The following is a 12895-nucleotide window of genomic DNA, read 5'->3' on the forward strand; positions in this document are numbered from 1 at the left end:
GAACACACAGTTCTGTGTTCTCACACAGTAGAGAAACAGCCCCATCCCTCCTCCCACAGACACACGATCAGGTCATGCTGACAATCCATGTGTGGTCCAGACCCTACTCATGCTTCCAGAATCTCAGAGGTGGAGTTAGGGAAATGGAGCTTTAAAAAGCTCAGTAATAACTCAGCATTTCGTTCACACATGGAGCGCCTCCATGCTCACCGAGAGACAATGGCTGTGACTCTAAGATACCTTCATGCTCCTGGTTGCCAGACCCCAGGCTTGGGTCTGCATACACATGCTAGCTCTAACCACCCAGGTAATTTCAGGTGCCCAGACCTCTGACTCCAGGCCTACAGATAATTTCCAGGCCCTGAATACCTAGATCCAGGTTTGTCTAAAATGTTCTCTCTCTCTCTCTCTCTCTCTCTCTCTCTATATATATATATATATATATATATATATATATATACACACACACGCATATGGGGGTGTGTGTATACACATGGGTATGCATATCTCCGCAGGAGAATACTGAGGACAGGGCTGTGGGGCCACTCCAGGTAGCTGTAGGCTTACTTCAAGCACCTTCTCCACCATCTTGAGGAGGAGGGGAGTCTCCAGGAAGCAGTTTGAGGTCTCAGGGACCTGAGTGGTGAGGTGGCAGGTCTCAGGCCTAGGGGCATTTGACCTAGAAGCTGCCAGGATGTGTTTTCCCTCCTGAAGGGCAGGTGAGGCACAACCCAGAGGGTGTTCACATCAGACATGCTTCCCTTCAGCTGACATCAGGGTAGATGAAGTTGCCAGCCAAGGGCGCCCCAAGGACCAACTGACTTCTGGGACAGCGGAGGGCAGATAGCAAGCAAGCCCCAACCCTCCCTTGTGTTTGTAGAGGCGATAGTGGGGAACTGATAGCTGGTTCTGATACCTTTGGCCTCACACAGAGGAGACTATAAGCCCTAGAGGACGCTTCCTGGGCCCAGTCCAGGCAAGCAGGAGAGGACATGGCAGCCCTGCAGGAGAAGAAGTCATGCAGCCAGCGCATGGCCGAATTCCGGCACTACTGTTGGAACCCGGACACTGGGCAAATGCTGGGCCGCACCCCAGCCCGGTGGGGTAGGTGTGGGCCATGTGAAGGGGGGATGGGGTGAGGCAGAGGGCTAGCAGCCAGCAGGACCCAGGCCCTGCTGGGACACCTGGAAACACTCTCCAGGCCATGCCTCACCTCTCAGCAGGAAGTTAGGGTCCCCAGATGGCCCTGAGGCTCAGACTCCAGAGAGACTGCCATGCAGGTCCGAGACTGGCCCCAAGTTCACCCATAATTTGGAAACAGCATTTTAAAGCTGTTTCTGAAACTAATATTTTAAGTTATAGAAAGTGATGATAGTTTCTTGTTCAGGTCACTTGGGAGGCAGGGATTTATTTCAGTGATCTTATCCTACGGTGAGAGTTGCCATGACTCTAACATCCCAGGTGTGGTTGGAGATGTCCCCGATTTCCAGGCTATATCTGAAAATAGCCCTGTGTAGCTATCGTTCTCAGGTATGGACTAGGTAGGCTAGGCAGGTATATTCAGAGGTTTTTTTCCTTATGCCTGCCCTGTGGCGACCTGAGGGGTGGGGCAGGTGGGGGGACACTTCCTTCTGGGGCCACTATAGGAGCAGAAAAGTCCTCACTCCCAGAAGGCTGTGCACCTGTTCAGAATATCCACACACACACACACACACACACACACACACACAGAGTAAGTCTTCCACAAACATGAAGTACTCCTGAGACCCCAAAGAGTAAATATCTTTCAAGTTCTCCAGGACCCATGGTGTGGGAGTTACAGACAGCGTGGGGGAGAGCAGTGAAGGCTTTGCAGGGCTATACACTGGAGAATACAAACACAGGGTGGGTGCTGCCTTACTCCTTAGAAGGCAGGTCCCAGGGCCTGTCCTTTTGTGTTCCCACAGCAGCCATAGGGGTCTATAGTCCAAGGTCCTCCAGGTCTGCGCACAAATTAAAGGCCATTTTGGCTGACCCACGCAGACCCATCTCGGGGGCTCGGGAACTGAGATGAGGTTCACAGAGAGTGGAACCTGATGATTCAGCTAGCCCCAGCTCAGCCTGGACAGACTACTACACGGAAAACCCACACTGTGCATGCAGAAGGAGATATGGTGCACCCTCCTCAAGCCTCCGAGACCCCCTAGGGCAGAGAGCATCCCCGAGTCCCGCGTGACTTAGGAAAATACAACCAGTTCCAAGGCGGAGAAGAAACAGTCCACCAGTGGGAAGCACAGAAGCAGAGCTGGTTCTGGCACCATCCCAGGAAGTGGGTCACCTGAAGAAGGGACAGCAGATAGAGCCCTGAGGCAAATGACAGATGGGGGTGGGTTGCCAACTATCCCCTCGGGAACCTTGTACAGAGGCCATTGTAGCTGCCAAGCCTCCTTGATGACTGTAGTGCCACTCAGAACTTTCTGGAATGGATTCACAGCCTGATCAGAAGACATGGACTGGGTGTCTGGTGATGACAATCTCGGGAAGAAAGCATACTTCCAGTGAAATGACAGAATCCAAGTTACTCTTAGGAGAGGAGGCACACACAGGAAACAGGGGTGGGTGCGGGGGCAGAGATCATAGACTGAGAACAGCATACATAAGTCTCAGTGACTTGGGGCACACCCAGCCACCTGGGCCACACTCTCTGGGTGGCATGGAACTCTAACCAACAGTGGCTCTCAGGCTGTGGGGTTCCACGGCATTGCCCATGTGAGGAATCAGGCTTGATGGTGGCAAGGTTGGATCCTTCGACTGGAGATGTTGAGCCCTGGCTCACAGCTGCTAAGTCAGTAAGTGGGTCTATGAGGGGGACGGACAAGCAGCAAAGCTGAGGTTCCTCCCTGTGGGAGCTTGGGTCCCGGGAAGGTAGATGAGTTGGCCAGAAGCCACAGGTGGGAACTGTAGTGAGCACGTCAGCCCTCCAATGGGAAATGTCCTATGCTGATCCTTTCAGAACAAGTTTAGGCATTCGCCCCTGTAGACCATGCAGCTAAGTAGGTATACACCGCTGTCAATCATATGAGCACAAGGCCAGGCGATTAGACGATACCCAACAGCCAAACAACAACAAACAACAGCCAAACCCAAGAGGAGTACAGCGTCTCCTCCATGGAACCACAGTTCTGAGACAAGCCACTGCTGCTCTGGCCCTCCAGGGAGGCCCTGTTGGTCCCACAGCTGGCCTCTCGCCTGCAACCTCCCCATCGTCTCGCATGCCCTGCTCTCATGCCCTTTCTGCTTAGGCCTGTTCGTTAGTAACTTTTGGAGGTCACTGGAGAATGACTTTCAGAGAGAAAGCCACACCCACTCCGCCGTGCATTCAGAAGGAGCACACATGTTCTTAAGAGATCTTCCCAGGAAGTCAAAGTCAAGGGCAGCACAAAAGACCTTTCCTGCCGGCATATTTCTTCGCTTGGCTAGACATTATCAAAACATGATGGTGGGCACTTCACAGTATCCCAAGCCCAAGGCTGTGCCCCAGAGGAGTGCGGATCAGACTTGAATTTGAAAGGAATGTCACCGGGAAGTCTTCAGTCAGGAGCCCATGGAGCCTGGCTCACATCCTGGTTGGAACACTTACTGCTAATCATGGCTCCTCTACAGATGATGTCTGAAGCTACGGTGTTGGGAGGTGTAGGAGCCGCACCCACCTGGCATGCCCTATGTCCCTCTTCTCTGTAGGTCATGGGGCAAACTCCTGCCAGGTCCTCGGCACAGCCTGATACATACGCAGCCACAGTCCTACCCGGTCAGATCATGCACTGGGGGTCTCCGTGGTTAGCAGCTGCCTTTGTCTTCCTGTGTGCTGGGCTGGAGGTGGAGAAAGCGTGGCTCAGTGCCACATACCTTGCCATGGCTCAGGTGGCTCCTTCCAACTCTCTCTTCATAGTGTGGATCAGCCTGTACTACGCAGCTTTCTATGTGGTCATGACCGGGCTCTTTGCCTTGTGCATCTATGTGCTGATGCAGACCATTGACCCCTACACCCCAGACTACCAGGACCAGTTAAAGTCACCAGGTAAGCATTGGGAGGGCTTGAGCAATGCTCTTGGGGCAACATACAGTAGAACATAGCAGAATATCTTTCTCCCTACACCTGGGACAGGGGTCCCCACAGATTCCTGAGAGGAACAATGACCCCAAATTGCCAAGTCTGACTTAGACTTTAGTTTTATGTAACAGGAGGGGCTTCAGGGGGATGGTCACAGAGACAAGAAGCCTTTGCATTCATGTTATACGCTTATGCACACACAGGCGAGTTTCTGGGAGGGTAGAGAAGAGGTTGCTGGCAGGGAGTAGGCCTAGTGATTCCAGAAGGATCTAGGGTGTAGAGGCCCCTAGCTCATTAGTCCCTGGGACAGAAGAGAGAAGAGATGACACTGTGCCGTCTGACGCTGAGAAACTCGAAAACAAGTCCTTCCCGCTTGGAGCCCCGTACAACTGCTCTCCTTGCAACACCCTTAAAAGCAGCAAAGCCCTGTCCACTCCCACTGTGTGGTTCCAGGCATTGCACTCAGAGCATTAGGCTTGGTGGCAAGCTCCTTTTACCTGACAAGCCCTCTTGCTGCACAAGGGAAAAAAAATATTTTTACGATTTTGGGTTTGGTGTTTTTTTTTTTCTTTGTTTTATATGCATGGCTGTTTTACCTGCATGTGCACCACCTGTGTGCCAAGTCCCTGCAGAGGCCAGAAGAGGGCATCAGATGCCCCAGAACTTGAGTTACAGATGGTTGTGAGTTGATATGTGGATGCCGGGGATCTAATCAGGGTCCTCTGGAAGAGCAGCCAGTGCTCTTAAACATTAAGCCATTTCCCCAGTCCCCAATGAAAAACTTTTTATTTCTTTTCCTGTTGAGACAGAATCTCTTTATGTAGCCCTGGATATCCCGAAACTCTATGTAAATCAGGCTGGGCCCCAAACAGAGATCTGCTTACCTCTGCCTCCCGTGCTAGGATTAAAGATGCAAGCCACAACATGTGTTTCCCAAGTGAAAAATGTGACATGTGACATATTCAGATGCCTTTCCCCTAGAGACCCACCTGCAGGCTAGAAACCCTCCCCAGAGGTCAGCATCCACTGCACCAATCCTGCTCATGACCCTCACCGCCCCCCAGGCTCAGAGTCCCCCAAGGACCAAGTGTCACTATTGCTGGGCTGGGCATCCAGAGTCTCAGGCACAGGACAGGCCTTGACGCCCACTGTGCTGCATTCTGCAGAGGTCAGGGGCCCCAGGCCGGTGTCCTCACAGGCCGTGGCCTTCTTTAGAGCATTATCGCCAAGCTTGTTCAGCTACAGGGAGTCTGCTCTGTGGTCCCCACCTAGGAGGGCAAGGCCCTGGCTCCTCCTCAGGGGCAGCTGCCTATGGTTGGTGCTTACGGGAGTCTCAACAACCTCAGAGCCAAGGGCTTGGTGTAAGTGAGCGCCCAGAGAAACCGATCAAGGAGGCTCGCTTTCCTTGCAGGGGTAACCTTGAGACCGGACGTGTATGGGGAAAGAGGGCTGCAGATTTCCTACAATGTCTCTGAAAACAGTTCCTGGGCTGGCCTCACACACACCCTGCACAGCTTCTTAGCAGGTGAGTGATCACAAATGTAGCAGCGTGTCTGCCTCCTACGAGAATGGCTGGGGATGCAGGGCCTCCTTCATGGACCGTGAGGGGCAGGGAGGGGCTGGCTGCTGAGAGGACGTGTGTTCTACAGGCTACACCCCAGCATCCCAGCAGGACAGCATCAACTGTACATCTGAAAAGTACTTCTTCCAGGAGAGCTTTGCAGCTCCAAACCACACCAAGTTCTCCTGCAAGTTCACTGCAGACATGTTACAAAACTGCTCAGGCCTGCTGGACCCCAGCTTCGGCTTCGAGGAGGGGAAGCCCTGCTTCATTATTAAAATGAACAGGGTGAGTTACAACGGTCCTGCTCTGGAGATGGCCCCTCCCCACACTCAACGATGTGGGGGCTGGGCCCTTCACCTACCCACCCGGACTCCACACACATTCATCATGTTCCACTCTAAAGAAATCTTAGCCAGCAGGGGCCTTGAGTTGTTGATTCAGACTGGAGAAGCAGGGGGGTGTTCTACACGGGCTCCTTCTGCATCAGAAACAGGAGTCTGTCAGGATAAATCCTATAGGAACCACTGAGGTTCTGCTGGTATCAGAAGCCAAGGGAGAGCAAGTCAATGCCCTAAGAACACAGACACAGTAAGCAAGAGGCAGAAATGCAGTCAAACTGAGTGACACTCAGACGACAGGGGCTCAGGGTCACTGTTGAAGAGACCAAGTGGCCTCACTCCCTACTTCCACTTTACGGGGCCTTAGAAAGCCACTCACATGTGCACTGAACACACCATGAAGCCCTGTGACTGGGGGGTCTCCCCAGAGCTGCCTGGCAAGCAGGCAGTGATCAGGGCTCCACAGGTCCATGCCCCAGTTGACACTCCTGCCAAAGGCAGGTCCTGCACAGAGCTCAGGAGACAATGACTGAGGCTCAAGAAGTCTAGGAAGGGATGTGAGAATGTGGGGACCCCACTGAGAGCAGTAGGTAGACCTGTTCTGCAACAAGGAAGGCTGCTAATCACCACAGCAGGCATGGGTGTGGTGCCAGTGACTAGGACCCTCTACCCCTGCCAGCTGCCCTCCTACACTGTGGTACCATGGGTAATGGCTCAGAATCAGGTAATGTAAGAATGTCTGCCTGCACCTCAAGGGCACATGGCACCCTTTCTCCTAGATTGTCAAGTTCCTCCCCAGCAACAACACAGCTCCCCGAGTGGACTGCACCTTCCAGGTGAGCACAGCTGGGGTGGGGCAGGGCGAGTAGGAAGGGCCTGGGAGGGGCGGAGCAGGGCCAGGGGGTGGGGCGGGCAAGAGATGGGATAGGACCCAGGGAACTTGAGAACCTCATCTGCCCATCTGCTGCTGACAAGAGTGATGACACAGAAGGAAGATGCTATAGCCATGGCTTTGCCCTCATCCGGTCTGTGCAGCTACTCACGCTTCAGAAAGCCCGGCATTGCTGTGGGTGGCCCACCTTCTGCACTGTCTATATTTTGTATTTACAGAAATATTCCAGATCATCAACAGCATAGTTGTTTAATGGGGTTTGCCATGTCTACTTAGGTAGTATGGATCTCAGAGAAACCTCTGGCAAAATGTCTAAGTACAATATCAAATGCTAAACTTAGCCTTCACAAAAATGTTTCCAATGTTTCCAAATGTTTCAATGCTGAGCCCTAGGTGATACATCAAAAGGGGAAGTCGATAAGTGATCCAGGGAACATCTGTCCCCCAGAGCTCTGTCCCTAGGGCTTCAGGCATATTTTTTTTAAGACTTATTTATTGTTATATGTAAGTACACTGTAGCTGTCTTCAGACACACCAGGAGAGGGTGTCAGATCTCATTACGGATGGTTGTGAGCCACCATGTGGTTGCTGGGATTTGAACTCAGGACCTCTGGAAGAGCAGTCAGTGCTCTTAACCACTGAGCCATCTCACCAGCCCTGGTCTTCACTTTATTTATTTATTATTATTATTATTAATTATTATTATTATTTTGCCACAGACAAGCTACCCTGAGATTTGGGAGGTCATTGCTCCTTGTTGAGCGTAAGCTACTCATTGGGCAGGTCTGACACCAACAAAAAAGGAACTAGATCGTAGGAACATGTGCTTGCACTTAATCCAGAAACCTGCCGAGACTCTGAACCTGCTTTGGCAGACGAGGTCTTGGACTGGTCAGAGCTTCCCTCTCAGATGCTAGCAACCACACACCGGCTTCCCCAGCTCCATCACTCAGCTAGGACTCTACGATGGGACTCTCTTTCTCTAGGTGGAAAGTGCCTGAGGCTTGCATTTTGAGGAATTATGTCTTGCAGGCTCTCAGCCCTGACTATGGAAGCTGACAAGTTGCAAGGCTAACTCTATTACACTAGCATGCCATGATCACACATGTCGTGTGATCACTGGCATCGGTACCAGTGCGTGCCACACAGCACGCACGCAACTCACATATGGACTTGTACACAATTGAACATGTGCCCTAATGCCTATCAGACTCAGCTGTGGTCTCTCCTCCCCAGGATGATCCTCAAAAGCCCCGGAAGGACACTGAACCCCTGCAGGTCGAGTACTACCCCCCCAACGGCACCTTCAGTCTCCACTATTTCCCCTACTATGGCAAGAAAGCACAGGTAGGTCTGCTTCACTCTGCCACAGGGCACTTGCTGAATTACCTCAGACTTAGCAACAGGGAAGCCAGTTTCTATTTTAAAAAAGAAAAAAAAAAAAGGCAGAGCAAAGTGATCCCATCAGTACTTGGAGGCGGAGGCAGGAGGATCGTGAGCCTAAGGTCATTTTGGCTACATAGAAGTTCAAGGCCAATCTGGGCTGCATGAGATTCTCTCTTGGAAAAAATGAACAAAAGAAAGGCATGACTTAGCCAGTCCTGAACACTTCTCATACCCACCTAAAAATGCACCCCCACACTCCCAAAATGTCATGGCTCTCAGCCTGATTCCCTTCGGGTGCAGGCTCTCCCACATCATCTAGTGTCTGAGAATCTCTCTAAAGTGATTTCTCTCTCCATGCTGCTCTCACGTGCTGTTTGCCACCTGCAGTCCCAAGAGTCATTGTTCCTCCTCGCTCTGTGGGCAGACACCAGCCGCTCTGTGATCCAAGGGCTCCTTTGGGCCAGCAGACCTGACCCCAGGACAGACCCTCAGAGGAGTCCTTTATACCTGCCTCTCCCCTCTTCAGTTAGCCTTGTTTTTCTTGACATCAGGGTTTTGTCAAGCATGTCACCCCTGCCCCCCTGTGCTTCCACTTCAGCCCCACTACAGCAACCCTCTGGTGGCAGCCAAGCTCCTCAATGTCCCCAAGAACATGCAAGTCAACATTGTGTGCAAGATCCTGGCAGACCACGTGATCTTCAACAATCCCCATGACCCCTATGAAGGGAAGGTGGAGTTCAAACTTACAATACAGAAGTAAGTCGCGGGAGTGGTGTCCACCCCTCAGATGGGTGGACACGGATGGACACTCTTCCTGACTGCACAGCCTCTGCTGGCCAGCATGCACAGCCACTTCCATCACGGTCCAGAGCTGATACCACTGCCCATCTGCTGACACCAGGAAGTGCTCCAGCCCAGCACTCCCCGAGTATCACCAACCCTCACGTGAGCGCAATCCTATCGGAGCTGTGGGGTTAACACTGGGGACCCAGAGTCCGGCTGCCACTAAGGGAAGGCCTATCTGTCCACATTTCTGTCCTGTGATCATTTGTCTGTCCTGCACTTCAATATGAACTATGGGTCCACATCAGGGTAACACTGGTCACCCTGGCATGACACATCTCCAGTTCGTGCTTCTGAGACCACAGTCCCTATGCCATCAAAACAAACTATAATATATTAAAGTTATTCTTATTCTGTGTGAAAAAGCCATGCCTTTCCTGACCCCAGGGGAAATTTCTATTAAGAACTGAACACTCCTTTATCTAAAACCTTTCTGTGATTTCAACCGCAATACAAGTGTCGTTGGCACCTCAGTCACCGGGGTCAGGCATCACCGAGATGGAGTAAGGTGCAGAGAGACGCAGAGGGACCCACACAGCCTGCCACTTTGCCCACAGACCTACCCTGTTGCCACCTCCTGTCTCTCAGTCCCCAAGGTCTCAGGCCCTTTCCTTAAAAAATGTTCACACTTCATATTGCCTCCTTCCCATGCAGCCAAAGACCAAAGTGTCTGCATTTGTCTTTTCCCAGCTGAGACAGGCACAGCTCAGGAGGACAGACATCAGTGTATACACACACACACACACACACACACACACACACATTCACACACATACAGAGTGTAACCAGGTACAGAGCTTCCTGAGGCGTAAGACCTACACATGTATCTACACAGACTACCCTGTGTACCCTTTTTAAGTTCCGCAACGCACCCTGTTGAATACTTTAAAGCAACACAAGAATTGGGGGAAAGGGTTGTTTTCACTTCCACTAGCAAACAATCCACTGATCTGACCAAGCCAAATAAAACATCTAGCCCTCTGTCTTAGAGTTATTATTGCTCTGATGAAACACTAACCAAATTGGGGAGGGAAGGGTTTATCAGGCTTACACTTCCATGTCACCATTCATCACTGAAGGAAGTCAGGACAGGAACTCACACAGGGCAGGAACCTGGAGGCAGGAGCTGATGCAGAGGCCATGGAGGGGTGCTGCTTACTGGCTTGAGTCTCATGGCTTGCTCAGCCTGCTTCCTTATAGAACCCAGGAATGACTCAACCAATTGGCTGGGCCCTCTCATATCAATCACTAATTAATACCCTAGAGGCCTGCCTACAGCTCAGTCTTATGGAGGCGTTTCATCAGCCTAGGCTCCTTCCTCAGGTGACTCTAGCTTGTGTCACATAGACTACCCAGCACAGCTGACCTCTTGTCAGCTTGACACACAAACACATCACAGCTAAGACACAACCTTCTTTTCTTCCCAACACCTCACATTAAAAAACATAAGTGCCTTTAAAAGTCTAACAGTCTATAAATTCAAACACATTAAAAGTTCAGTTCCTTTAAAATATCCAAATCCCAAATCTCTTTTAAGAGTTCAAAATCTCTTAATCGTGGGCTCTTGTAAAACTCAAAATTAAGTTAAATAATTCCTTACTTCAAGGGGGAAGAACTGGGGCACAGTCACAATCAGATCAAAGCAAAACAAAACTCCAGCAGTGCAAAGAACAGCATCTAATGTCTGAGATCTGCTCACAGTCTGCTGGGCTCCTCCAAAGGGCTGGGGTCACTTCTCTGCCCTTTGCCTCACACACAGCTTTTCTTCTGGGTTCTGGCTGACTTAACTCCACTACTGCTACTGTTCCTGGTGGTCATCCTGTGGTACTGACATCACCACAAATGCTGGGGCTTCTGCTGCAACTGGGCTGCACCTTCACCAGTAGCCTCTCCTACGCTTCCTTCATGGTGCCAAGTCTCAACTTCTCCGCATAATCCCTACAATTCTGGGGTTTCAACTATATGGAGGCTACACCTTCTCCAGTGACCCATCCTGGCTTCTCACAGTGCTAGGTCTCAGCTTCTTTTCATGATCCTTTCATGCCTTCAAACCCAGTACCACCTGGATAACTCTTACACTACCGAGTTCAGCTGCCAGCAGATTCTCTCTCTCTCTCTCTCTCTCTCTCTCTCTCTCTCTCTCTCTCTCTCTCTCTCTCCCTCCCTCCCTCCCTCCTTCCCTCCCCCCCTCCCCCTCTCTCTCTCTTTCTCTCTCTCTCTCTCTCTTCCAAGATGGGGTTTCTCTGTGTAGCCCTGGCTGTCCTAGAACTCACTCTGTAGAGCGGGATCTGCCTGCCTCTGCCTCCCAAGTGCTGGGATCAAAAGTGCACCCGCCCCCCAACTCTCCTCAGTCACCACTAATTTCTCAGCTCCAGCTGACCAGCATCTATTGTCCCAGTAAAACATGGGTTTTACTTCATTGGTTCTGGTCTCTTGTTAATAATCATGCTAATTCTTCAGTCCCAACTGACCAGAACCACAGATTTGTAAGGAAAGTCCTGATGGAGTGCTTCCTTCCTCTGAAGCTTCACAAGCCAGGCCTCCGTCACCTGCACTGCTCTCAACAATCTCATCTTCCAAACTCCCACAGAACAGCTCACTGAGCTCTCAACACTCAGTGGCTTTTCTATCCAAAGCCCTTCCATAACTGCCCCCCCCCCCAAAAAAAACCCAGCACAGTCAGGTCTGTCACAGCAAAACCCCACTCCTGATACCAACATCTGAGGAATTCTATTGCTGTGATGAAATACCGTGACCAAAAGCAACTTGGGATAATTGGGTTTCTCTGGCTCACACTTCCATCACTGAAGGAAGTCAGGATAGGAACTCAAACAGGACAGAAAGCTGATGCAGAGGCCATGAAGGGGTACTGCTTACTGGCTTGTTCCTTGTGGCTTTCTTAGCCTACTTTCTTACAGAACCCAGGACCACTAGCCAAGGACAACACCCACATGTGGGCAGGGCCCTCCCTCATGGATTAAAAACAATGCCCTACAAGTTTGCTTGCAGAATCTTATGGAGATCCTCGTTGGGTTTCCCTCCTTTCAGATGACTCAAGCAGGCACAGAACTACCCAGCGCAGCCCCTTCCGTGTCTGGCAGTCCTTCCTTCCCACCTAACAAAAAGATTGCCAGCTTGACTTTTTAGGGCAGCTGGCGACATCTGCTCGTTCCCAGCTGACACCCACTGCCCCCATTTCCCCACAGACGCCGTGTTCACCAGGTCCCTTGTGTTTCTGTGAATCTAACTTTGGGTTCCTTATGTGACCACAGTATTTTCTTCTGACTGGTCACACAGAGACCCAAGTTTCATCCCGTGTCAGATTTCCCTTTTCAGTCAAGATTTAAAGTCTTTCTGTGTGTGTAGACCACACCTGTCCTTCATGTAACCAGGGCCACTTGGGTTGTTTTACCTTCGTTTTTATTGGTGACCGATGGTGCTTAGATCATGAGTGTTCAACTCAGTCTTCAAGACCTGCTTGTACAGCTTTGCACACGCACCAAATTCCTATTTTTAACCCTTTCAGGGGCAGTCTTCCTGTGTTTCCCACTGAGGTGACTCCATTTCCTATCCCTACCAGTAGAGATTCCATTTCTCATATCCTGACCAACAAATGTGTGTTAGACAGCTGTATGGTGCTATAGCACAGGCCTGGGATTAGTCATTCAGTAAAGAACAAAGGTTCACTTTGAGTCACAACTGTGGATTTTGACCAGGCTCACCCATTGCCTAATAGGTGTCTGGTAGGGCCACAATAGTATGGCAGGGAATGGTGAACGAAT

General features: G+C 51.0%; 1 protein-coding gene across 2 annotated transcripts; it reads left to right on the forward strand.

Moving 5' to 3' along the window:
- Nucleotides 1-992: 992 nt before the first annotated feature.
- Atp4b (ATPase H+/K+ transporting subunit beta) lies at nucleotides 993-9030 on the forward strand. Of its 2 annotated transcripts, none has more exons than XM_085844363.1 (7): nucleotides 993-1104; nucleotides 3929-4057; nucleotides 5502-5615; nucleotides 5740-5939; nucleotides 6772-6828; nucleotides 8121-8231; nucleotides 8869-9030. In XM_085844363.1, exons 1-7 carry the CDS (start codon nucleotides 993-995, stop codon nucleotides 9028-9030), a joined length of 885 nt encoding a protein of 294 aa, XP_085700489.1. The 2 variants fall into 2 exon arrangements, with proteins under 2 accessions (XP_085700489.1, XP_085700490.1); XM_085844364.1 differs by having other exon boundaries at nucleotides 8136-8231.
- Nucleotides 9031-12895: the final 3865 nt, after the last annotated feature.

This window comes from Mus caroli, unplaced genomic scaffold (assembly GCF_978045245.1).
Source record: "Mus caroli unplaced genomic scaffold, Mus_caroli_1 scaffold_10, whole genome shotgun sequence".
NCBI lineage: Eukaryota > Metazoa > Chordata > Mammalia > Rodentia > Muridae > Mus > Mus caroli.

What these genes read in the sequence shown, in the direction of transcription:
- Atp4b (XM_085844363.1), top strand. Translation starts at nt 993, where the DNA reads ATGGCAGCCCTGCAGGAGAAGAAGTCATGCAGCCAGCGCATGGCCGAA. An exon ending in CCTGCACAGCTTCTTAGCAG is followed by an intron (nt 5,616 to 5,739) that starts GTGAGTGATCAC and finishes TGTGTTCTACAG; the next exon opens with GCTACACCCCAGCATCCCAG. An exon ending in ACTATGGCAAGAAAGCACAG is followed by an intron (nt 8,232 to 8,868) that starts GTAGGTCTGCTT and finishes CTTCCACTTCAG; the next exon opens with CCCCACTACAGCAACCCTCT.